Raw genomic sequence first — 24757 nt, forward strand, 5'->3', positions numbered from 1 at the left:
GATTGGCATGTCAAGTTCTTGTGTTATCAATCCTGCATGGTCTGATAAAACGCTGGATCATCAACGTTTGCGGCATAAGAATTCAATATGGAAATTTCACGTCTGTCTAGTGTCCCCCTGAGCAATATATTGCGACCGCTCACATCCGCCTTCTGGTATGTGAAGGTAAATGGTGTTCCTTGAGCCACCCATATCAATACACTCCTAGCGTAGGTCGAGTAGGAGGAGTGGAACAACAGACCCCGCCATCTCTCAGCTAATTTAGTGGCGCCCACCTCGTCTAGGTGTGTCTCCTGGAAGCATGCTATGGACATGTGATGCCTTTTCAGGAAAGAGAGTACTCTATCTCGCTTAGCACAGGTGCCTAAGCCCCGGACATTCCAGGGTAGGAGCTTGACTTTGGTTGCCATCCCAATATGCTGTGTGCTTCAAAAGTTGCCCATACCACTGACCTCCAACCTAAATCTGCTGCAAAGTACTACAACCAATGAACAAACAATACTGTAACAATATCCTACCTCCCCCACCCATGGACAAATAACGTGCAACTGTGCATTCGGAGGTGCCCTCCCCATGCTCGTGCCAGGACATGCAATGCCTCACCATCAGTTCAACAGGGACCGGTTAACTCCACAAGCGAAAACTAGCATCTCGACTGGGCCTGATCCAATAGTGTAACCAGCCAAAGCCCACCATGGGGCAGTATGGCATCAATTTCCACTATATACACTATGCAGACAGCAGATACTTCTTTTACCTGCCTCCCCACCCGGGCATCGGCGTAACAACTCACCCATTGGTCCATCACACAGTCCTGCTGTTTCACCACACTCGCTGCCAGGACCTAAGTCCCAGTCACACACAATGGTCATACTACCATAATAAAGATGACATAATCAGGAGTTCTTGTAGTCGCTGCTCCCACTTGTCTTCCATTACTGGGGCAGGAACCAGCAGGGTATCTGGGACAACGTCTGCCAATGGTCTCAGAGTCATTGTCACATCTCCTAACTCCCACACCGACGAAGCAGCATGTGAGTCCGTTGCCTGCGTTTCTACAGTCCCAAGGTGCATAGTGCCATCCTCAGCTACTGTGACCCTCTGTTCCCCCAGCAGAGTATCATTGGGGTCTTCCACAGCTTGTGTGTTCCGTCCTGCCCCCCTTCCAGCACGAGAGCCCCATCGTCGCCACTGCGCCTCCAGGCATCCTCCCTAACCTCAAGCCTTCCCACACTTCTTCCGTTGTCTCAGAGAAATGTGCTCTGACTTGTACCAGGATCTTCAATTTGTCAGTTTACAAAAGTATGTATTGTAGTTGTAAGGTCCACAGCTTCTGTTTGACTCCAAGAAATGATTGCGTAGTTGCTGTACCTGCTTGGTGTTGTCGGGTATATGGTGATTTTACTATTGCCATGGTTGAGGTTTTGGCGCTCCGGTGCTGCATGTGATATTCAGTCCCTGTCGCGTTAGTTAAGTATCTTGGCTATGATAGCTCGCGGCTGAGCCTCAGGAGATGGCAGCGGCACCAGCGCCCTGTGAGCCCTTTCCACAACAAAGAAGCCTGATAGTCCCTGTGGGCACTGTTGAGTACAGATCCACTGTTCCAGGAACTGTTCTGCAGAGCTCTCCTCCACTCTTTCTGGTAATCCCAGGACCAGATGTTGCTGCGCTGGGAGCGGCCCTCCGCATCTTCAGCCCGATGTTCCAGGGCCTTCATTGTCATGGTGTTCTGAGCCACCTGCTGTTTAAGAGTTGCCACTTCTCCTTTTAACTCTACAATGTCCCCCCTGCGCTGTGGACACCTTATCTACTACTTTTTACAGGTCTGTCCTCAGTAGATTCACGTCAATTGAGACCATCTCTATTTGGTGTTCCAGGGCCATTCTGGAGCCCTGTATGGCCTCCAGCAGATCCGCACGAGAGGGCTCCCCACTGCTGCCATCTTCCCCCTTATCACTGTCACCCATTTGTCTAGTTATCTGCTGCAGAGGGTGGCCTGGTAGACTGAGGGATTGTGTTGGTGGTAGTGGTGCGGGCCGCTTTGTCTTTACCTATTTTGCGATCATCCAGGGCAGCTGGTGTTTCAGTGGGAACAGCGTTTACAATGCTCTCAACACAACGCTGGTAGGTAAGAACGCAGTCGTTACAATAACAGCGTTGTTAGTACGCCTGGCATTACATCGCAAGTCGTTTTATATTACTTGCGCTAGGTGGCGTGCAACACCAGGGAATGTGTTGGATTTTAAATCCAACACCTTCTCTGCTGTTGCGCAAACTGGAGTAGGAATAGAAATTAATACTATTCCTAAGTCCAGCGCGCCCCCAGAGCAAGTTGTTGAAACCGAGTAGTAAAAGCACGCATTGTAACGTGCTATATTCGTTTCAGTGAACAAGTCTAATGGAACTTCCAAATGAGGGGCAGGGGGGGCACTGTGGCCGAGGGTGCCGCTGGGCCCACTCGATGCTCCGCTGCCCAGAGGGCTCTCGGGGCAATCACCAATGTCGCCCCCGGTCCACCTGTCTGGGCTCAATCCCCTTGGGCCCCCGGAGGGTGAGGCTACTCCGGCCCGATCTCATTGCAACAGTGAATCGTCATTGCCTCCGGGCAGCATACACATTAGTAAGCATGGGCAAATTTTGCGAATTCGCGATTCGCAAATTTGTGGATTTGCGAATTCGCGATCCGCAAAATTCACGAATTTGCGGATTTTTATATTTTTGCGTGTTCGCGGGGCTCTTTGCGTGTTCGCGGGGCGTTTTGGCATGTTCGTGGGCCGCTTTGCGTGTTCGCGGGTTTTTTTTGGGGCGAGACCGTGATGCGCCCTTAGGTTCATCACTGCCACCCTCTAGTTTTTTATGCCCTTCTGCCCTCTGTACCACTGGTTTTTGTGCCTTTCTGCCCTCTGCCCCACTCGTGTTTGTGCCCTTTTGCCCTCTGCCCCACTCGTTTTTGTGGTCTTCTGCCCTCTGCCCAACTCGTTTTTGTGGTCTTCTGCCCTCTGCCCCACTCGTTTCTGCCCTCTGTCCCACTCGTTTTTGTGCTCTTCTGCCCTCTGCCCAACTCGTTTTTTTGGTCTTCTGCCCTCTGCCCCACTCGTTTCTGCCCTCTGTCCCACTCGTTTTTGTGCTCTTCTGCCCTCTGCCCCACTCGTTTCTGCCCTCTGTCCCACTCGTTTTTGTGCTCTTCTGCCCTCTGCCCAACTCGTTTTTGTGGTCTTCTGCCCTCTGCCCCACTCGTTTCTGCCCTCTGTCCCAGTCATTTTTGTGGTCTTCTGCCCTCTGCCCCAATCGTTTCTGCCCTCTGTCCCACTCGTTTTTGTGCTCTTCTGCCCTCTGCCCAACTCGTTTTTGTGGTCTTCTGCCCTCTGCCCCACTCGTTTCTGCCCTCTGTCCCACTCGTTTTTGTGCTCTTCTGCCCTCTGCCCAACTCGTTTTTGTGGTCTTCTGCCCTCTGCCTCACTCGTTTCTGCCCTCTGTCCCACTCATTTTTGTGGTCTTCTGCCCTCTGCCCCAATCGTTTCTGCCCTGTGTCCCACTCGTTTTTGTGCTCTTCTGCCCTCTGCCCAACTCGTTTTTGTGGTCTTCTGCCCTCTGCCCCACTCGTTTCTGCCCTCTGTCCCACTTGTTTTTGTGGTCTTCTGCCCTCTGCCCAACTCGTTTTTGCGGTCTTCTGCCCTCTGCCCCACTCGGGGGGCGGGGTCTTCTGTGCGAGTTCAAGTGCCTCTTGTGTGTATAAATGGTCAGAGACCGATCAGAGCAGCAGATGAAGAGAAAGAAGCTCCTGGTCACAGGAACAGCACGAGGATTGCGCTTGTGAAAGTCAAGGATACAAAGTCGTCTATCCAGCATCACAGCTGATTTTCGACGGTAAATTTGGGAAGAAGGCACACCTGCCCAGGCTCGACGACGCTCACGATTGTTTTTGGGCTGATGAATGAGTCACTGAATTTGAGCTTCAACTAGTTCCAGCGACCATGTGTGTGTTACTATGCAATCGCACCGATGTGCGCAGGGGTCCCTTGAGTGAGCTGTCAGCACGAGGATTGCGCTCATGAAAGTCAAGGATACAAAGGCCTCTATCCAGCATCACAGCTGATTTTCGACGGTAGATTTGGGAAGAAGGCACACCTGCCCAGCCTCGACGACGCTCACGATTGTTTTCGGGCTGATGAATGAGTCACTGAATTTGAGCTTCAACTAGTTCCAGCGACCATGTGTGTGTTACTATGCAATCGCACCGATGTGCGCAGGGGTCCCTTGAGTGAGCTGTCAGCACGAGGATTGCGCTCGTGAAAATCAAGGATACAAAGGCCTCTATCCAGCATCACAGCTGATTTTCGACTGTAGATTTGGGAAGAAGGCACACCTGCCCAGCCTCGACGACGCTCACGATTGTTTTTGGGCTGATGAATGAGTCACTGAATTTGAGCTTCAACTAGTTCCAGCGACCATGTGTGTGTTACTATGCAATCGCACCGATGTGCGCAGGGGTCCCTTGAGTGAGCTGTCAGCACGAGGATTGCGCTCGTGAAAGTCAAGGATACAAAGGCCTCTATCCAGCATCACAGCTGATTTTCGACTGTAGATTTGGGAAGAAGGCACACCTGCCCAGCCTCGACGACGCTCACGATTGTTTTTGGGCTGATGAATGAGTCACTGAATTTGAGCTTCAACTAGTTCCAGCGACCATGTGTGTGTTACTATGCAATCGCACCGATGTGCGCAGGGGTCCCTTGAGCGAGCTGTCCATCACCCTGTAACTATTTTAGGATGCCGCCGGCAAGCTGCCAGCGCCATCCTAAAATAGTTACTAAATTAGCTTCATCAGGTAGCACTAATAGATAAAATAAAGCAGGTGCTCGAGCACCTGCTTTATTTGATTTATTAGTGCTTCCTGTTGAAGCTAACTTAGTAACTATTTTAGGATGGCGCTGGCAGCTTGCCGGCGCCATCCTAAAATAGTTACAACAACTTCAAGCTTGAAGGCTTGAACTTTTGCCCCCCCCGCATCCGCCGCTCGCGGATTTGCGGATTTTCGGTAAATTCGCGGGAGTTCGCGGATTGCGAATTTACTGAAAATCCGCAAAATCCGCGAGCGGAACGGATTTTGTGCTCATGTTTACACATTAGGCAAGGTCGCCAACTGGAGTCAAAATGCTAGTCTCTGCGTGGTGGTCACTCCCGCCACTACTATGAAGAAGGTGCTGGCATCCGCGGGGCGCTGCCAGGCTCGGAGGGAGTCATGCAGAGCTCAGTCAGCTGTCCCCAGCGTGTAATGAACTCCTGCTGTTGGCAAGCACCCCATGGTCCCTGATCAGGGATGTATGACGTTACAACGCATACTTTTACAACGCCTACCTTTACATCGCATATTTTACAACGCATACCATTACAACGCATAATGCTTTTGGACGCTGGATAGTGAATAGTTTAATTTACTATTCCAACTCCAGTCCCCGTGGATAATAGGGAAGGTGTTGGATAGTACATTAAACCTATTCCCTATCCTAGAGTGCCCCCAAGCGCTATGCGTTGTAATAGTTTGCGTTGTAAAAGTTGCGTCGTAATGGTAGTGCGTTGTAAAAGTTTCGTTGTAAAGGCTGTTCACCCTGATCAGGATCGATGCAGGGCCGCATGCAGGCCCCAACAGGGCTTCCTGGGGCCCCCCATAATCAGCTGGGCTGCAGAGTAGTCCAGACAAGACTGCCCTCCTCCGAATGGGGCCGGCAGTCAGCTCATAGTCCTCGCGGGGGCCCTGCAAGGGCGGCGCCGAACACCTCTTCCGGTGATTTCACCTGCAGGCCCAGCGAGGATGCCGGCAGGCCAGGCCACTCGCTTCAGTCCTAGGTGTTGTGAGTCTTCACACTGCTAGCATCCATAACCGCTGCCAGGGCCGGACTGGCTACCGGCGTTTTGGTGTGCTGCCGAGCTGGGGGCTGATTTCATTGATGGGGACCTGCGTGCGCTGAACAAAACTCGTTTTGCTTTGTTAATTTTAAAACACACGCAGGTCCCCATCAACGAAATCAACTCCCACCGCAGTGAAATTAGCCCCCAGCTAGGGAGCACACCAAAACACCCGGTAACCAGTCCACATCTGACCGCTGCATCGCTCCAGGCAGGTAGCCAAGACCGGCCCAGCTGCAGCGGTCACACCAGGCGGTCCTTTCCCCAGTAGGTTTGCAGATCTACTCCCAGACGGAACCTCCTCACCTCTGCGCGACTCTCCTCCAGGCCATAGCTCCGTCCGCCACCGGAGACTTCTTCTGCCCGCAGGGGGCCACAAGGACCGGCCGAGGCTGCCTCTGTTCTCCCAGTGCGCGGGCCATCATAGGGTCAATGGGCCCGATTCACAGAACTAACTTAAGACAAAATCCTAATCTTACTACTTTTGGTATTCACAGAAGTTAGGATTTTGTCTTAAGTTTGTCTTAAGACAAACTTAAAACAGACTTAAGAGACTTAAGTTAGGATTTTGTCTTAAGTCTGTCTTAAGTCTGTCTTAAGACAAACTTAAGATAAAATCCTAACTTCTGTGAATACCAAAAGTAGTAAGTTTAGGATTTTGTCTTAAGTTAGTTCTGTGAATCGGGCCCCATGTCTGCAGGGGGGGACTGATTGCACCTCCCAACATCGCCGCCCTGTAGGCAAGTCTCACTGGGGCCCCGGCTGCTGTGCAGGCTACGTTCACAGGTCAGCCCTCTCAATGGCGGATGCTACCCACGCGAGGCGTGGTCCTCACTCCGCAGAGGGCCACAGGGTCCTCCCTGCATCAGCTGCAGGGCTCTCGGCGCAATGGTCCGTAACAGCGATCACAGCGGCAGGGGTGCCCTTATCATTCCCTCACCACCGCAAAACTCCGCAAACTCCGCCAGCGGAGCGGAATTCTTCGCCCACCCCTATATTTTTGCTAGCCATTGTGAGGAGCAGACTTTATGGATTGTTTTTCCTGCCTTCCACATATTGCATGACAGCCAATGTGGTGAAACAATTTGTCAACAACATCACCTCACAAAAGCCACTTGGGGTATGTATCAGTCTGCTTTTGAAAACACAACAAATGCTGTCAAGTGAAAACAACATTTGAGAGGCTCCTTTAATGTTCATTTTCTAGCTCCACTTTGTCAAGAGTTATGCAGTTCTGCAGCACTTCTTCACGCACCTCTTGTTCCAGCGCCACTGGTGTCACAACAAGCAGTGGCACACAAAGGCCTTTATGGCACTTTGCAAGGTCCATCTGCTGAACTCACCTAACGTTTGGGTCAGAAGGTGCACTTAGAATGACATTTCTCCTGGAGGCACATACATCTGCTCTCTGGGCAAATATTCTAATATTTCATTATTGTTTTTAAATTTTGTTCAGAGTTTCTGGAGTGAAAAATATTTGAAAAATAAAAGCCATTTATAAAGATTAAAAACGTTGAATTCAATAAGATGTTTTGAGACACCTTGAGATATCTGTTAGCTTTGTCTCCATTCTTTTCTTTTTTTCTTTTACTTTCTTAAACAATACGCACAAACATTGGCAAAGTCAACAGCTTGCAACTCTCATTATAAAGCAAGACCTTTTGGCTTTGCCAGTGCTTGTTTTCTGTGACCATATCCCCTGCTTCTTTACTCATTTGCCACCCACCACACTTCATCCACCACACTTCATCCACCACATGCTTGCCCTTGCCCCTTCCTACGCTAATGGCCGCCATATTGTCACAGTTTGTTTTTCCCTCACAGACCATTCAGTTTTTTCCAGGAGGTGTCCCCTTCTTACCTAATCTGTGTTCACACACTGGCTCGTCATTCTCCTCAGTTTTAAAATAGTTGGATGAATATTTTCCAAATTTGTAGGGCTTGGTCTCGTTTACTGTTTTTTCGAGGTTTGGTGAATTTTGGCCCAGTCACTTTTTTGGGAAAATTATTGAAGAAAAATAACTGCATTGTGAGTGTGCGAATTAGGCATCTGTTGACCTGCTTGTGACGAACAAGAAAATGAAACAAAGGGAAGCAAGCCAAACAAGCTGAGTTTTCCTCATTTTCGTTTGTGGAAACAAAAACAATTACCTAAAAATTATAGGTTCTTAGGGGCTATTAACAACATCTCCGCTTTTTTGGCTTTAAAAGCCAAAAAAACGGGAACAATCGTTTTGCCCTATTTACAAGTGGGTGCTACCATGCATTAGCGCATGTTAGCACCCTTTTACCTGACACCTCCCTTTGCATCTCTAATGAGATGCAAAGTAAGCATCACTGGGCAGTACAACCTTGCAAATAACGCTGATGTGCACATTGCAATATTTACAAGGCTGCCCCAGCATTTAAGCAGACGTTCGTTTTTGGAGAAAACCGCAGTTTTTGCCAAAATCTAACGTCTGCTAAAATGCAGACTTACCTATCCATAACATTGGGGGTGGATTATGCTGATACGACCACAGGGTCGTATCAGCAAGGTTATTGCCGTTTTGCAGGGAACATCGCTGGAAAACCAGCGATGTTCCCTGCAAAACGTCGATTTCCCCCCTATCGCTGGAATTCTTACTGCCCTGGAGAAACGCGTTAATAACGTGATACCAGGGCGATAAATTCCAGAGATAGACGGCGATAAATAAAAAAGCGCTAAGCGCACTTTGCTTTATTTATGGCCGCCCCTTGATGATATGCCCCTAAATTGGCTGGAATTCTTTGAAAAATGTCATCTTGCTACCCACATTTCACCGCACTGAAGATGTTCACAATCAAAGGAGGGAAAAGGGAAAATTGCCTTTTCAGACTAAAGCAAACACACTACATCTTTCAACATTGTATATAGCAATTGGGACAGCATTTTCCGATTTGAAGAACAGGCTTCGTTTTTTTAGAAGCCTTCTTCACATTTGTGTTTATCAGGTGTCAGAAAAAATTGCCGACCAGCACAGTAAGAGAACTGCTGCGGCGCAATGCAATACTGTGTGGGTTGTAAGCAAGTGAACTTTTTCCACAACCCTGCCTCACGTAAAATGGCTGCCTGAAAGTCCTCATGTAAAATGGCTGCCTGGAAGTGCAGTAATGGAAAAAAGACTATCGCACTAGCAGGTGTCCAGGAATTATAAGGGTTGGATTTGAGGTTCAGCTAGAATCTGACCCATGCTGACTTTCCATTTGTGAACAAAACACGCGGGCAGGTGTCAGCAGCCTCAAGCCACGTCGGATCGCTAAATGCTGCGGGCAACATTGCACCCTGCTTCTAAATGCAAATTCAGCGCCTGGCAGCTTTGAGGTGACCTGCTGCTCCATGGCTCACATAAGCTGTGGCCGAGAGGACCTGGAAATATCACAGCTGCACCTGATCTCTGTTTACCATGGTAAACAGGGTACAGGGGCTGCTGGCACTTGCTGCGGGCATAGGAGGAGCGGTGCAAATGTAATGGTGGCACCGGAGCAGCTGAAAAGATGGCGTTTGAACTAGAATCAGAGCCTTTGAGTTGGTATGAGAGGGTGTTAGAGAAGTTCAAACAAACAGGACCTGTATGTGGTGCAAGTCGTGTCTGAGTGCAGCAAACAGCTGAATGTTGGCCGACAGTAGGGACCGACATGGGGTGCGACATAAGACCTATTGGGAAATGGATGGCGGGGGGGTGCCATGAAAAGCTCTGGAGACCAACAGGAGTAATTTGTCCTGTTTTTGGCTGCCAGCCAGCCAGCCTGCAGCTCGTGAAGGGAGTGAGATGAGATTGTGGGTAGGATAAATGGTATCCGATTGCAACATTAATGATCTTGCACGCGCAAAAAGCTTAGACGGGCAGGCTCACCCATAAGCCGCTGCAGTAATCTAACTTGCTCATGACCAGTGTATTTAATAGGGGTTTCGCCATCTGGGAGGGGAGATGCCGCTGGGTCTTCTAATGTCTAGCAGCTGGAGCCTGGCATCGGTCATAGTGCATGGGATGAATGGTTGGAGTCGCATCGTGGAGGTCAATGAGACGCCTCAGCTCCTGGCTCAAGGAGATGGCGCCAAGCTACTGCGTTGGAATTAAAATGGGCAGCTGAGACAAATCTAAGATGCAGAACTTAGAAAAAAAGATTTTGTCTTGAAGAAATTTAGCACAATTGAGCCATGGGCCATCCAGTTTCATACGGCTAGTTAGTCCAAAAATTTGGTTTTGAGATGTGATGTGATGGAAGACAATGAGAGAAAGATTTGGATGTTGTCTGTATACAGATGTTACAAGAAGTGCCACTGGTCAGGCCGTCCGCCAGATTAGGGGTTTCCTCATGTCTGACTGGCTGGTTTATGGCGTTCCCACGGCGGTGCCTCAGAAAATGGGCACCTGAATGCAAATGCCAAAAACAGTTCCTGGGAGGCATTACATGCTGTGCAGGAACTGGTGCGCATGCACACAGGGGAGCACATGTTGTGATCCCCTGTGTACATCTACATGACGTGAGTCACGAGGGGGCCCTGTATGGCCCCTTTGTTCTCTCTCCATCACTGTTTTCATGGCAATGGAACCGCCATGAAAACCATGGCAGAGAGGAAACTTGTAATATGCTTGGCGGAGCAGCGGTGGTCCCACCCAGCACATTACTGCCACTGGACCGCCGTGACTTGGCCAGGGAACAGCGGTTCCCTGGCAGCTGCGGCGGGCATTGGCAGTCCAACCACCCTGATTGTCAAAGGCCAGTCGGGAGATCGCCTCTGTCGCGCCTTCGTGAGTCTGGTAGTCCATAGACCGCCAGACTCGTAATCGCTCAAAAGTAGGGAATTTCATTGCCAATAAAATACCCACTGGAGCCCGAGAGTTGGAATTTGAGATGGAATACTGGTATGGGTAGGAGAACCTGTTCGGAGCATTTTATGCGACTCTCCGGGAGAGAAGAGTCATTCGTATAGCAGTGTGGTTGACTGTGTCGAATGCCGTAGAGAGGTCGCAGTGATGAAAATGGAGGCAAGATGGTTATGGGGAGTAGCGGTGAGAATGTTTGAGATGTGGCTGAGGGTTGGTTCAGGGGACTGTCATTTGCAAAAGCCAAATAGATTGTAATGAAATTGGTGAATTGGAGGAGGGACGGTATGGAGCTAATCGATTGAGCTGCTGTTAAAGTGTCTCAGAGAAGACAGGAGGGTGGAAGCTGGGCGGTGGTTTGAGGGGCAGGAGGGATCACGAGCAGGGGCAGCTCCTCCGTTTGAGCGGAGGAGCTTCGCACCACAAGCAAAAGCCCCAGGCCAGAGCTGAAAAATAAAATGGTAATAACGTTTATTTATTACTCTTTTATTTTTCAGCAACTGACCCGTCTTGAACTGAGCTTCAGGACAGGGCGGGACCATTGCTGCTGAGTGCCAGCAGAATGCTTTGTACTCTTGAGTTTAAAATGCGCATGTCTCTTTGGCCGGCCGTCTTGCAACGGCCGGCCAGACATGCGCATTTTAAACTTCTCTAGTCTAGCTGTCTTAAGACAACTGGGTTAGAGAAAGCGCAGGCCTCCAGTGCTCTTGTGAGCGCTGATAGGAGCAGGTCCCACCAATCCTAGTGCTGTTCTCATGCTGCATGAGAGCAGCGCCATAATTGGCTCGGGAGTAGGGAGCGCACCTGCCTCGAGGAGAGAAGGATCGAGAAGAACGTTGCGCTCATAGAACAGGTAAGTGCCTTTTATGTTTTTATTTCTTTTATGTGCCCCCCACCTCACCACCCTTGGGACATGCCAGCCGCCACTGATCACAAGTCGACTTCTTTAGAAGGAACTGGAGAACCACAGTCTTGAATCACTCTTGAATATTCCAAATAGTATTGAATGGTTGAAAAGTGTGGTACGGCATGGTAGGACATTTGTTGAGAGGGTTATTTATTTAACTATTTGAGAGTCGATGGGGGACAGGAGGGGTTGGCATCCCCAGTGTGATATTACCTGTCATATCACGGATTATCCCATTTGTGTTGTCATTGCTGACTACAATGGTTTTTAATTGGTTGAAACTATAACACACCTTGCACTAAACTTTTTTTATGGGATATAAGTATCAAAAAAAGAAAGTCAAATAAAAGTGGATTTTTTACCCTAAAACCCGCATGCCTTGAAGTTTAAATATTATCTAACTTTAAAAAAAGTATTTGTATTTGAAATAATAATGGGCACATTTGCACATTAAAGTTTGTAATGCACAACATTTGAGCTCCTTTCAGAGATTTCTTGAAAAGATTTAGAATTGCACAAATTTTGTTTCACAAAATTGTAAGCCTGAGCAGCAATTGTTGCTTTTACGCCTTTATACAGGTTTTATTTCAATATATGTGTTGGTTTTACGTGTTTGTCAGTGTACGTACGCTTTTGTCCATTTTATTATTGTCTCCTTGTTTCTTGATTTGTTGGTGGCTGTCTATGTTTATCTATTGCTTTGCCAATTTATTAAAATTGATGTCTGACAAAACTATTTGTTATATTTCTGACAAAAACAGATTTTATAAGGTAATTTTTGTTTTGAAAAAGTGATTTGTAGGTCAAATTTTCATTTAAAAAAATGTTTGGTGACAAGCAAACACGCCCATCCTATAAATACACTTTCTGAAAACTTTATCACCCACCCCCCCAAAACAGCTTCCCCAACGTACACATTTTCTGGAGGGTAGAAGAATTCGGAATGTCAAATCTAGTGAAATTTGGTGCCACTCTTTCAGAGAGTTGCCCTGAAAGCATCATCTGTGGGACTTCGCTTGTATTCCACACCTCTTTTGTGCTGCACCAAAGCTTGTGGTACAGTAGAGTCCAGCCTCTAGCTCTGTAAAGTGTAGTGAAGACAAGCCAAGGTTTGGAAAGGTACAGGGGACAGGGCATTTTCGATTTCCTATATAAAAGGTGTAGGGGCATTTTTACAAGAAACTGACGCATTTGTATAGATGCGTCAGTTTCCCAGTGCCTGAGTGAAAAATGCTTGCACCACCATAAATGCCCCATATTTACAATATGGCGCACTATGGCGCAAGGATTGACAGATGCGTCAGAAATTCTGACGCATCTGTTGGTGGAAAAGTCACGCATTGCTGGAGTTGTGCCGCAAGCACGGTGCAACTTCAGCAATGAGTGTTGTGGCTTATTACAAATAAACTGCGTCAGTCCTTACGCCTACTTCAAGCAGGCGTAAGGTTTTGACGCAGCGGCGCCCTAAAAGTCATTCCGTGAAATCTTGTAGATTTTTAACGAGGCTTTCCTGCGTGGCAATGCCTACCCAGCATACATTATACCTGATGCAGGTATAATGTCACGCAGGGCTTTACAACGTGACGCATCTCCCTAGAAGAGTCACATAGTAAATCTGACGAATTTTTTACGCCGCCACTGCGTCAGAAAAGTGATGCAAAAGCAGCGTAAAAGTGACGCAAGGGGCTTGTAAATCTGCCCCGTAGTTAACTAATGCTGAGGCATTTTACCCTCAACCTCATTGCAGTTTTTAGCCCCCTCTTGTTGCTAGCCAGCTAGGTTTGCGCTTTAGAAATACCAAAACACACATACAATCCCTAAAGCAGTTCCTGTGAGATTTATCAGAGCTTCCAGGTGATCTGGGTAATCCAATCAAATCTACCCTGCTTGGTCTCTTGAAAGCCTGTGCATGGGTCTGAGAGGGTAGGAGGCCACCTGCACCGGTCCTGTGTGGAAGAGATCCACATTTTGGTGCCTGCAGGCTGGGAGAGAAGCTCAGTAAACCTCCCCATTAGGGAACTATGCTTGCCCAGTTGAGGAGGCTTCAGCCCTCAGAACATGGGTGTGTAATCCAGAGTCAGCAGCACTTGCCGGGGTGTGGGAAAGGGCGCCATGGACTCCGATGCAACAAGGAGAATGGGCATCCTTGGTCCTGGGTTTGGGTGTAAAATACAGCATGATTGGGGTTCACTGGGTTTCTAACATCTCCAGGTCCTGGTCCCACTGCACCTGCTGCACAGAAGAATGTGACCAAATCTTTCTCCTCACACAAATGTTGCCAAATAATACGTGGCGGAATATGTGCAAGGAAAATGACCACGCTTTCAGAGTTTGCGGCTCAGAACGGGCGATCGCATATTATTACTACTTTATAGCCAATCCCCATCTGCCTAACATACAAGGGAATAGGCAGTAATGCTGCATCTGGTGAGTCCGACACAAAAGGGGGTGGTGATGAACGGAGCATCCGAACCAATCAAACACTCACCCCCAGTCAACTGATCTGGGTATAATCCACCACCGTTCTTTAGCCCACTCTGCCACCCCAGTTCAGACATGGCCATATGCAAATCAGTCTGACCCCGTGCCTCATGGGAACAGTCCAGCCCGAACTGCCAAGCCATGTCTTTCCCAGACCGGAATCAAGCTTCCGAGGACCGGTTTCTGGCATTACAGCCGTCTTCAGCCAGGCTTGCTTGAATCCAGTGGCAAAGTGAGCAAGGGACTCACGTCTAAGCATACCCTGCACACTTATGGCGGCCAAAGCGGTACAAAAGGGGGTGGTGATGGATGCATCTGGTGAGTTCTGCATTAGATGGTATGAATATTTACCAGGTTCTGTATTTCAACCAACCAAATCAATGGAATGAGGCTATAAGAATATGTATGGGGCATGTAGCCCTTGTTAGCATCTGCGCATGACAGCTTTATGTACGTATGCATATGGTATTTCCATAGTGACCACCTAGTTAAAGGCAGAGGTGCAGTGCACAAGGTCAAAGAGATATATAATCTCAAAGAGAACAGTGATAGGAGAGGCAGGTGGTTGTGGACAGATAGTGCACTGTGATGTAGTTTTCTTGAACCCCTTGGGCGGGGCCGCGATTCTGCGCCTGTGCAGCCGTTTTGAAGAGTGGGCGCGTTCATGACGGCCCCCAGCCGTCATCAGCACACGCCCACCGTGATGCATGACGGCCGGGGGCCGTCATCAGCATGGAAGGGGTTAAAGACCGAGTTTGATTTTTTTCCTAAATTGAAGCACTTTTGGGGAGATCCTGATGGAGCTACGATTTTGTTCCATATTTCGTGCGCCTAGATGGAAAAGGCCTTTGTACCTTGTTTTTTTCTTACTTACACTTCTTAGTCTGTAGTCTGATGGTGTTCCTATTGTGGGTGTAATGAGAACCACCAGAGATGGCGAGCTTGTTGGAAAAAGAGCCGGTTGTCCTGCTTTTGATTACTTTGTAAACGAAGCAGCAAGTTTTGAAGGTGGTGCAGGTGGCAAGGGGAGCCTTTGGGTTTCCATCAGATTCGGGGGTGAAGTCATCATATTTTTTCAGTCCATGATAAGACATGCCTCGGCATACAGGGTGCTCCTAAGGGGTGCCTGGGTGTAGACTAGGATGGCACAGAGCACACCATTGCCACCATCTAAATGCAAGAGTATGAGTACAGCAGTTCTGAAATTGCTTTGTGGAAGAAACGGTTTCACTTTCTATTGGAGAGAGCGTTTGTACTATGCAGTCTTTGTGTTTTTTGGCAAAATGTGGTTTTAGAGTGAGGTTGGTGTTGAGGGTGAACCAGAGTGACTTGGCATTCAGTGGAAGATGAGGTTCAATTAGGTTTGTACTGATTTTTGTTTGTTGTTCTTGGGAAATAACTGGAATTCTGTTTTGGTCGAGTTGAGCTTCGGGTAGGCGCTGGATATCCATGTTTGGATGATGTGCAGGCAGTTTGAGGGGTTGGATGTTTGAAGCAGAGGAGACATCCAAGGAGAGTTGTGTATCATCACCACATTGGTCAATCTTGATGCGGTTATCTGTGAGTTGAGCACCAAGTGAGTCCTCATAGAAGTTGAAGAAGACAGGCAACAGAATGGAACCCTGGGGGTCTCTGTACCTGACAGGGTTCTTTTGAGACCTGGCAGGGTCCATGTCAACAAACTCGATTCAGTTGGAAAGACAGGAGGAGAACCAGTGAAGGACATTCTCCGTAAATCCCATTCGAGACTCCAGGGTGCGCGAGAGGGAGGGATGGCTGATTGTATCGAAGGCAGCTGAGAGGTCCAGCAATATCGGAAGGCAGGGGATCATCTTCACCTGTGGTCAAGAGGGCATTGTCTACATTATGTAAATCAGCTGTCTCTGTGCTTTATGTGATATGATGCCAGAGGGGTAGTCGTGCAGGAGATGTCTAGTATTGATATGATCTTGGAGTTGACGTGACTTGTGTTTTTTCAATGATCTTGTCCATGAAGGGTAGACCAGAGATGGATCATTAATTGATGAGGTTATCAGGATCTTGTTTAGGTTTTTTAAAGAGTGGGGTGATCTGTCCTGTCATAGCTACTGGGAAGATGCTGTGAGTATGGGATGACTGAATGAATGAATATGCATTTATATAGCGCGAGTGGTCTTCAGGGAAACAGGAAGGTTTTAAGAAGCTTTTGAAAGGACAAGTAGTTGTAATCAAGACGGATGTGATTAGGAAACTGGTTCCACAATTTTGCTGCATTGTAGAAAAACAAGTATCCCCCACTCCGAGACCTTTTTATCCTGGGCACAACTGCCAGGTGCGAGGCTTGGACAGTCATGAATAGGGGTGAGAGAACATCCCCAAAGAGACCAGTGATGAAGGACAAGTCTAAGACATCATCTTCATAAGAAGTGACTTTGAGGAGTTGAGTATGAAAGTGAGGTCTGGGAGAGATAGGGCTCCGAAGGCTGACAATTGCGAGACTCCACGGGACGAGGTGGGCATAAGAGAGGAAGCTGATGGGGTGTTGTTGATGTGTTTTCGTATCTAGTGTATTTTTTACTGAAGAAGAGGTTGATGGCATTGCACTTTTCTGTGGAATGAGGAATCGTGGAGTCTGGCAGAGGGTTGATTTAGTGCTTCATTGTCTTGAAATATTTAGAACACAAAATGCTGGCCCTACAAGGTAATTTTACACTACTCCTTAATTGGAGTAACAAATCAATCTTATTTCCAGATTTGTTCGGTATCATTTATTTATACCCTTTTACTTTTTGATTTTTTTGCTTTGAAATTCATTTGAAAGAGAAAGACATTACATATAAACTTTACATACAATTATTCAAAAAACATTACATATAAAAAACAGAACATTAATCTGAACATTTCGTGTATACATTGCACGATTTTTTATGCAGCAACAGAAATATTCAATATTTACACTATCTTTCGTTAAGTGATAAAGTCACGTTCAGATGGAGATTAACAAATCTAATGAAAAGTACAAGTATGACTGGGAGAATTAATCAATGTTCCAGTCATTCAGGGAACAATTTGTTCCTTGCTGTTATCAATTAGTTGTCTCCATTTTGCCGAGGCGCTTCGAACTCGCTATTTTAATTTGCGGGTACTCATCAGGGCTTTGTCACTTTTTATCTGCAAGGTTTGTGCAAAAAGAAAAAAAGAAAAAACTCAGTCAGTTTTAGGCTTATTAGCATCCCGTTATCGCTGTATTCTCGTGTTTGACTACAAGGTGCATACCTTTAATGTGAGTCGTCACAGTTCGATTGGGTTCCCTTTTTTTCTTTTTAAAAATGGTCCCTGCCACAGTTTCTAGAGAAAGAAATATCAATATGCTGGAATCAGTTATTTGTTCCAATGTCTCGCCTGTGGTCAGACACCAAACACTCTCCTAGATCCTACCTTATCGAGGTAGTCGCTTCTGTCTCCAGATCACTTCAGATTCGGTAAACAACCGCCAATGTTACTTTGTTCACAGGTGCCCATCCGGGTCCTGTATGCCTTTCTGGGGAGAGTATTTTTTATAACTCGATTTGTTCATTTAGCCTATTCGTGTATACGAACACACACTTTCACCCGAACCCAGTAAAGAGTAGGTACCTTAACTCCCAGGCTTTGCACGCTCGTTCTCGCTGCTCTTTTATATGGCGACTACTGGATTTTATTTCGAAGGGTCCGTGTCCTTCTGTCGAAAAACTAAACATGGTTCATGGAGTGCAAGAAAAGCCTTTAGGATGTAGACTTGGAGGGAAGTAGAGATGATTGCAAGCAATCTGATCTGGAGTGGAGGACCGCATGAGGCTGACTTGGATTATAAACACTATGGGCCAGATGTAGGTAGCCCAATACCGGTCGGTAACGGCCGAAATTACCGCATTTCGGCCGTCACCGACCGGTATTTAGGGTTTGAGATGTAGGAGGCAGGTTTAAGGATTCGGTAATTTACCGAACGGTAATTTAAATACCGATTCGGTAAATTACTGAATCCTTAAGGTAGGGAGCACTCAAGTGAGTGCATTTGTCATTTAAGGATTCGTTATTTACCACCAACTACAAGTTGGTGGCAAATATCGAAAACCTTTAAAAAAGCAATTTTGTGCTGTTTTTTTTAACAGTGTCATGTGGCAGACATACATGCCCTTAGGGCATGTATGTGTGCCAGATGTGCACCCATGCACTATCCAGGGGTGCAACAGGGTGTCAATGTGACACCCTGCCACCCTTGTAAGTCTTCCCCCTATTACCGATTCGGTATTTACCGAATCGGTAATTTCCATTCATTCCTGTGGGCCTCCAGGCCCATAGGAATGAATGGGAAATACCGAATCGGTAAATACCGAATCGGTAAATACCGAATTTTACCGATTCGGTAAAATTTACTGAATCATTAGCTACATCACATTTACGGATTCCTGAATACCGAATCGGTAAAATTCGGTATTTTAGGAATCGTAATATGTGATTACCTACATGTGGCCCTAGATGTGCCAGAAATAGCATAGTCACTCTTTGTGGTGAGGAGTGTACCCTACACCCCTGAGGTGGTTTGCAAGAACTATATTCAAAGATAGAGGAATTATACATTCATCGGGTGTCTTTTTCTCTTCTCTAGACAACGAACGTGACGGCTACCTGGATGGGCGCTTATGTGAGGTGCGCTTTGATGCCAACGGAACGGCCTCCATGAAGCGCGTTCCTCAGTTCATTGGCGCTGAGACAAAGGAGGGCAAGTTCCTGCCGCTAAGGCCCAGCGAGAGGGTACACTACCTGCAGGTGAACCGGCATCAGGTGAGCCAGAGAACTCTGACAACTTTTAGAGACTAATGTAATGTGTATTCAATATACAGTGGGTGCAGCAGAGACATACCATGGCCCACTGGATGAAGTGAAGGGCTTTTGATACACAGTGTTTGTAATGGATGGCCTCAGGACAAAGTAGGTATGTATTTGCAATACATGCAGCACTGGACAAATGGATGAAGCATAGGAAGTCACCAAACTAGTTTATGCAGTGGAGGGAGTCTGTGCCAAGGGAATATATGACGTTACAACGCATACATTTACAACGCATGCCTTTCCAACGCAGTTTTTACATCGCAACATCACTTACAACGCATTCCATTACATCGCATGACACTACATCGCGTTTTCAGAAACTACCTTTACAACGCATTCCATTACATCGCATTGTACCTTTACAACACATACCATTACAACGCATACCATTACATTGCATTTCAGGTAAGTATTGGATAGTATAGGGGTAACCATTACTATTCTAACTCCAGGGGGTGCAACAGGAGGGTAAGTGTTGGATTGTGTAGGGGTACTATGCGTTGCAATGGTGTGCGTTGTAATGGGATGTATGACAGTACAACGCGATCATTTTGATCGCGGTACTTTACATTGCGGATTTTACAACGCAAGTCGTTACAACGACTTGCGTTGGAGGGCACGGATTGAGGATTATTATAATTTTATATTCCAACACCAGTCCACGTAACAGTAGGGAAGGTGTTGGAATATAAAATTACAATATTCCTTAACCAACAGCGCCATCCAACGCAAGTCATAGTAACGACTTGCGTTGTAATGGCAGCATGGTAAAGGTCGTGCGGTGTAAACACCGCGTTGTAAACGACGTTTACCGTTGTAATGATATGCGTTGTAATGCCTGCGTTGTAGTGACATGCGATGTAGAGTCATGCGTTGTAATGGTATGCGTTGTAAAGGATGTTGCAATGTAATGACTGCGTTGTAAGTGTAGTGCGATGTAATGGTTGAATTGTAAAGGTTGTTTCCCGTGCCAAGGTTACTCAGTAGCAAATTACAAGGACGCAGTGCAAGGGTTCCTAAAACAGATATGCAAAAGGAGGAAATTGCTGGATTTTGTCATTTGTTATATAATATACAATATACGATTGTGAACAATTTGAGGGAGTCGGTGCCTCTGAGGACAAATTTTGTGTTTATGCTGTTAGGTGGGCTTGTGCTGTTTTGGGGGGGAATCCAGAACACAGTGTAGGCAATCGGGGCCCCGGGTGGTCACTGAGGATCCGAAGGATACAGTGCATGTATTTAGGGATTTCCACCGCACAGTATTATTAAAGATGAATGCACAGGACTCTGTCTTATGCAACAGAGGATGCAGATGCATTCCTGGAACCTGTGCATGATGCTTGGTGTATCTGTGTTTAGGGGAAGTCAACAACACAGTCTAGGTATTAGGGGACCCTGGGTATGCATGGGGCTATCCACAAAAGTAAATTACACTTGTGAGTAATGTACATGTGTAATTTACTCTGGCACTTTTTAGTAACTGTACTCCTGTTCCCTATTTACATAATCAGAGTGTAAAGTAACTAAAAAGTGTACACTTACGCTCCTCCACCTCTTGAAAAAGGGGGTGAAGAAACATTTATGAGTATAAGTTAAACATTTATGAGTATAAGTTAAAGCTGAAAACAAAAAGTAGTAATATTAGTATGAGTATATTTATTAAAAAGTGAAGTATAGAATTCATTAAAAGTAGCCATATTATATTTTGATAAAAATAATTATTACATGAATTTCTAAACTCGAAATAGGCTATTAAAATTTTTATGAATAATATGTACTATTTTTATACTTGTTAACATTAAATTAAATACATTCATATTTTTCATATTTTTAATTATTTAATTTAATGTAACATTATTTCCCATGGGGTTTCATTTCAAGTCCCTAACTCTGTTATTTTCTATGGGAGGGTGTTGCAATACCAGTGGTTGGTCATGTGTGGTGCTGGCCTTATCTTAGCTCTGAGATGGGGTAATTTACTACTGTTTGGGTAACTTTAAAACTGCAGTTTGTAAATAGTACTCTTTGGTGGATGGGTGACGTCCCTCCCTATAATCCCTCCCCTTTAGTCGCATGTATGCCCCATTTTCCAGCCGCCCCCTCTGTTCCTCCACATTTACTACTAAAACGTATACCTCTGTGTGTGGAGACTCTGAAGTCGAGACGAAGAGCTCTGCACGGAAAAAGAAATAGGAAAGGCAGAAACTCTGCATGTAGGTTTGTGAGTAGCTTTTTGTAGCACGTTTGTAGTGCTATTGTAGTACTACAAAACATACTTCAAAATCCAGTTTCCACTGTCACTATGGAGCTTGTAGGCCCAGAGTATGTTGGATGGCCAGGGGGGGTTTCTAGGGTGCATTGTACTCAACGAAAAGCATCTAGGGCCTCATTTATGAGGATGTGCGTCACTTTTACGCCGCCGGTACGTCACTTTTTGTGACGCACCAGTGGCGTAAAAAATGCACCTTGTTGCACCATATTTACAAAGTGACGCATCTAGGTAGATGCGTCACTTTGTAAACCCCTGCGCCACATTATACCTGCGCCAGGTATAATGTATGCAAGGGGGGCGTTTTGACGCAAGGAAGGGTTGTAAAAGTGACGCAGTGAAATCTAGGAGATTTCACTGCGTCACTTTTAGGATGCCGTTGCGTCAAAATCTTGCGCCTGCCTCACAGCAGGCGTAAGACTGACGCAGGCCCTTTCACTTGGGGCTTGCCCCATGTGAAAGGACGCATTGCTGGAGTTGCGTCACTTTTGTGACACACTCCAGCAATGCGTCACTTTTGCACTTACAGATACGTCAGAAATACTGACGTATCTGTAACTCCTTGCGACATGATGCGTCATACATTAAATATCACGCATCAGGAATGTCGCAAGGAGTGCGCACTGAGAAGTGACGCATCGCTGCTTTCACGCAGCAATGCGTCATTTCTCATAAAAGAGGCCCCTAGGACTTAGTGCATGCAATGGCGGATCATGAGAACCCAGTGAACGCACCATTGGTGTCAAAGTCTATATGACTTCACTTCCTGTGATGTCACCAAATATGCTAATGTGTTCTCAGGCCTATGAAGGGAGTGGTAGATTCAGACGAAAATCTTCAGAGAGAATTTCATCTGCTAGGCTATCCCTCTGGTGGTGGAAATGGACTCCCCTCTGAATTATGCATTTCCCTTCACAAATCAGATGATGTTCTAGCATCACCCAGTTTTCTACCAGGTCCAATGTTTACTGAGCTACCAGTAGCACCAACTACAAACACACGTCTGATGAATGCATTTTGTAAGCTTGTTCTGCCATCTCGTGGTAATTAAAGGGCACTGCAGGCAGCTGGAAACCTGCTGCCTAATGCTCAGGGATTCTTAATTAAGGCTGCCTGTTTTCCGTTTTTACTGATTTTTACAGATAAATACAGACAGAAAACAGTTATTTTCATATCTTTATTTATTTTTAAATGTGGATAAAAGCAGAAGTGGGTTAATTTTTGAGTAATTCTAAATACTGTCGACCATGACTGCCAAGCCAATAGCTGTGTGGATTGATAGGTAAGGGTGTTACAAAAGAGAGGGATTTTAATAAAGAGGCTTTAACAGGAGTAGATAAATATACACAAGGTTGATAGTGAAATCTGCATATTTTCATATAGGGCGCTGAGTTATCTTCTGCGGGTGATCACAGCACTGAAATCTGGCAGACATTCAAGCATGAGTGCATATTTATCGGTTAAATAAATGTAGAAATACACTAGTTTCAGCATAATTTTTTAACAAAACCCAAAATAATATGGATAAATCCAGATAAAATTAGCAAAAAATAAATATGGATAAATACAGATAGAAATGTAAAAAAAATACCATAAAACCGGTAGCCCCATTCATAATCAATGCATACTTTCAAGCTAACAATGGTTGGATTGAGGGGTGTGGAAATTAAGACAGGGTGATTGGAGGGGCTCTGTTTATGAGGAAAATAAAAAAACAGACCAGTATACAGAATTTGTGTTGACAGACAGGAGAAATGTAAGAGTAGGGAGCAATAAATCAGAACAGAAAGTCATGACAAGGTGTACAGAGAGTCGGTGCCTTCGAATTACCATTCTTCAAAGTCGTTGAACACATTTTATTTCACAGCTTCAAGTCTTTTGAACTCAATCAAATATTTGGAATAAAATAATGAAATAAGAATAGACAAGGGAAAAAAATAACTTTAAGTCTTTCTTTTCTTTCTCTCCACAGGTGCCGCTTTCCCGCCGCATGTCCCATGACGAGAGTGACATGTTCTCGCAACGCACTGCTCCTTTCATCCAGAAATGGTCATCATCTGATGATATCCGGGGCGGGAGCCCACGCCGTGGGCCTATCCACCAGCCGCCTGACCTTCTCGAGTACCACCGAAGGCGGCAGAAATCTGACGATGGACTCTCTACCCTGCGTCAGTTCTTGGAAGCGGGCATGCGTGATGGCAATGGTGCAGACGATGCCTTCTTCTGCCGAGAAGAAATAACCACCTTTATTGATGAGACACCAATGGCCTCACCTGCCGGTAGCCCATACCGAGCACGTCCCCAGGCAGCCAGCCCTCGTCGTGACCGCCGCATGTCTCTCAGCACATCTGAGCCGGATGCCTCACGGACCCGCCGCTGTTCACTCACGGATCCCGGTTTAGGCCTTCAGCCATACAACTCCAGGAAGCCCCATATCTACAGGGACCCAGGGCGCTCGCCTGACCGGTCCAGAGCAGACCGCCTTCCATCCAGAGGGCCACCATACCGGAGCAGGGCGGATCCACGAGATCTCTCCTTTAAGAGGACTTGCCGGCCCACTGAGATCCAAGCCCCCTCTCTGAAAAACTTTCAAGAACTGAACTTATAACTTTACAGAGAGGAGGGAATCCGAGGGCCTTTCTATTACCCGATGGTTAGAAATTCTGGTGGTGCAGCCCAATGGGGAGTGCCAGACGGCGGTGCCAAAGATGCCTCAATGGCGGAACAGGACACCCACGCGACACCAAACTAACATATCAGCAACTGCAGGACACTGCGGGACATTACGGGTGACAGTTCTCAGGCAAACCTGGTGGGGAGTCACGTGGTGGGAGTAAAAATGGGAGTATTGACTGTAAGGGGGAACCCACTTTCTGATTTACCTCTGATTGACCTCTTCACACATAGGCTCCCAAATGCCATGATGAATAAAGGTAGTGTTGAGAGAGCACTGGAGAGTGACCGGAAATGGAATTAAAATATGAATTGGATTGGACGCTTCAGGGTCATGAGTCTTTGCCGCCTTTTTAAGATGGAAACGTGTATTTTTTTCTGTGATGGTCTGCGCAAGACAAGACTATTCACCTTAAGTTTCATTTCGTAGCTCAGCACACGCGATCTACGGCTAAGTAGCAGTGTGTGAAACTTACAACTATGACTTTTCTGTAAGGTTTACTTTGATTGTGTACACAAGCAAAGACAGTCTTCAACAACTATCTGAAGCAAAACTTGAAGATAATCTGATTATTTGCAACAAAAACACACCCACTTCAATGGTTTCTCCCAATCTGATAGATGGATGGTGCACTCCCCACTTTAAGAGCTACCTAGTCGCACAGCCTTTGTAAACTTTACATAAAGTCTCCTAAGTGAAAAAATCCCCTGATTGTTTCAGAAGAAGACCAATTGTTATTTTACTATTATGCAGGACCATGTACCTTCTTCAGGTACAATTTTAGTAGATAAATGTCCTCAGTGATCCATGCTTCA

General features: G+C 46.4%; 1 protein-coding gene across 1 annotated transcript in view; it reads left to right on the forward strand.

Annotated features, from left to right (window-relative positions):
* Positions 1 to 24258, forward strand: part of GPR162 (G protein-coupled receptor 162) — a 46509-nt gene extending 22251 nt beyond the window's left edge. Inside the window, exons 3-4 of the mRNA XM_078650408.1 lie at positions 18773 to 18948; positions 23241 to 24258. Of these exons, the coding sequence (XP_078506534.1) occupies positions 18773 to 18948; positions 23241 to 23876 (812 nt within the window). The 3' untranslated portion in view covers positions 23877 to 24258. The remainder of the gene's footprint in view (positions 1 to 18772; positions 18949 to 23240) is intronic.
* Positions 24259 to 24757: the final 499 nt, after the last annotated feature.

This window comes from Lissotriton helveticus, chromosome 7 (genome assembly GCF_964261635.1).
Source record: "Lissotriton helveticus chromosome 7, aLisHel1.1, whole genome shotgun sequence".
Lineage (NCBI taxonomy): Eukaryota > Metazoa > Chordata > Amphibia > Caudata > Salamandridae > Lissotriton > Lissotriton helveticus.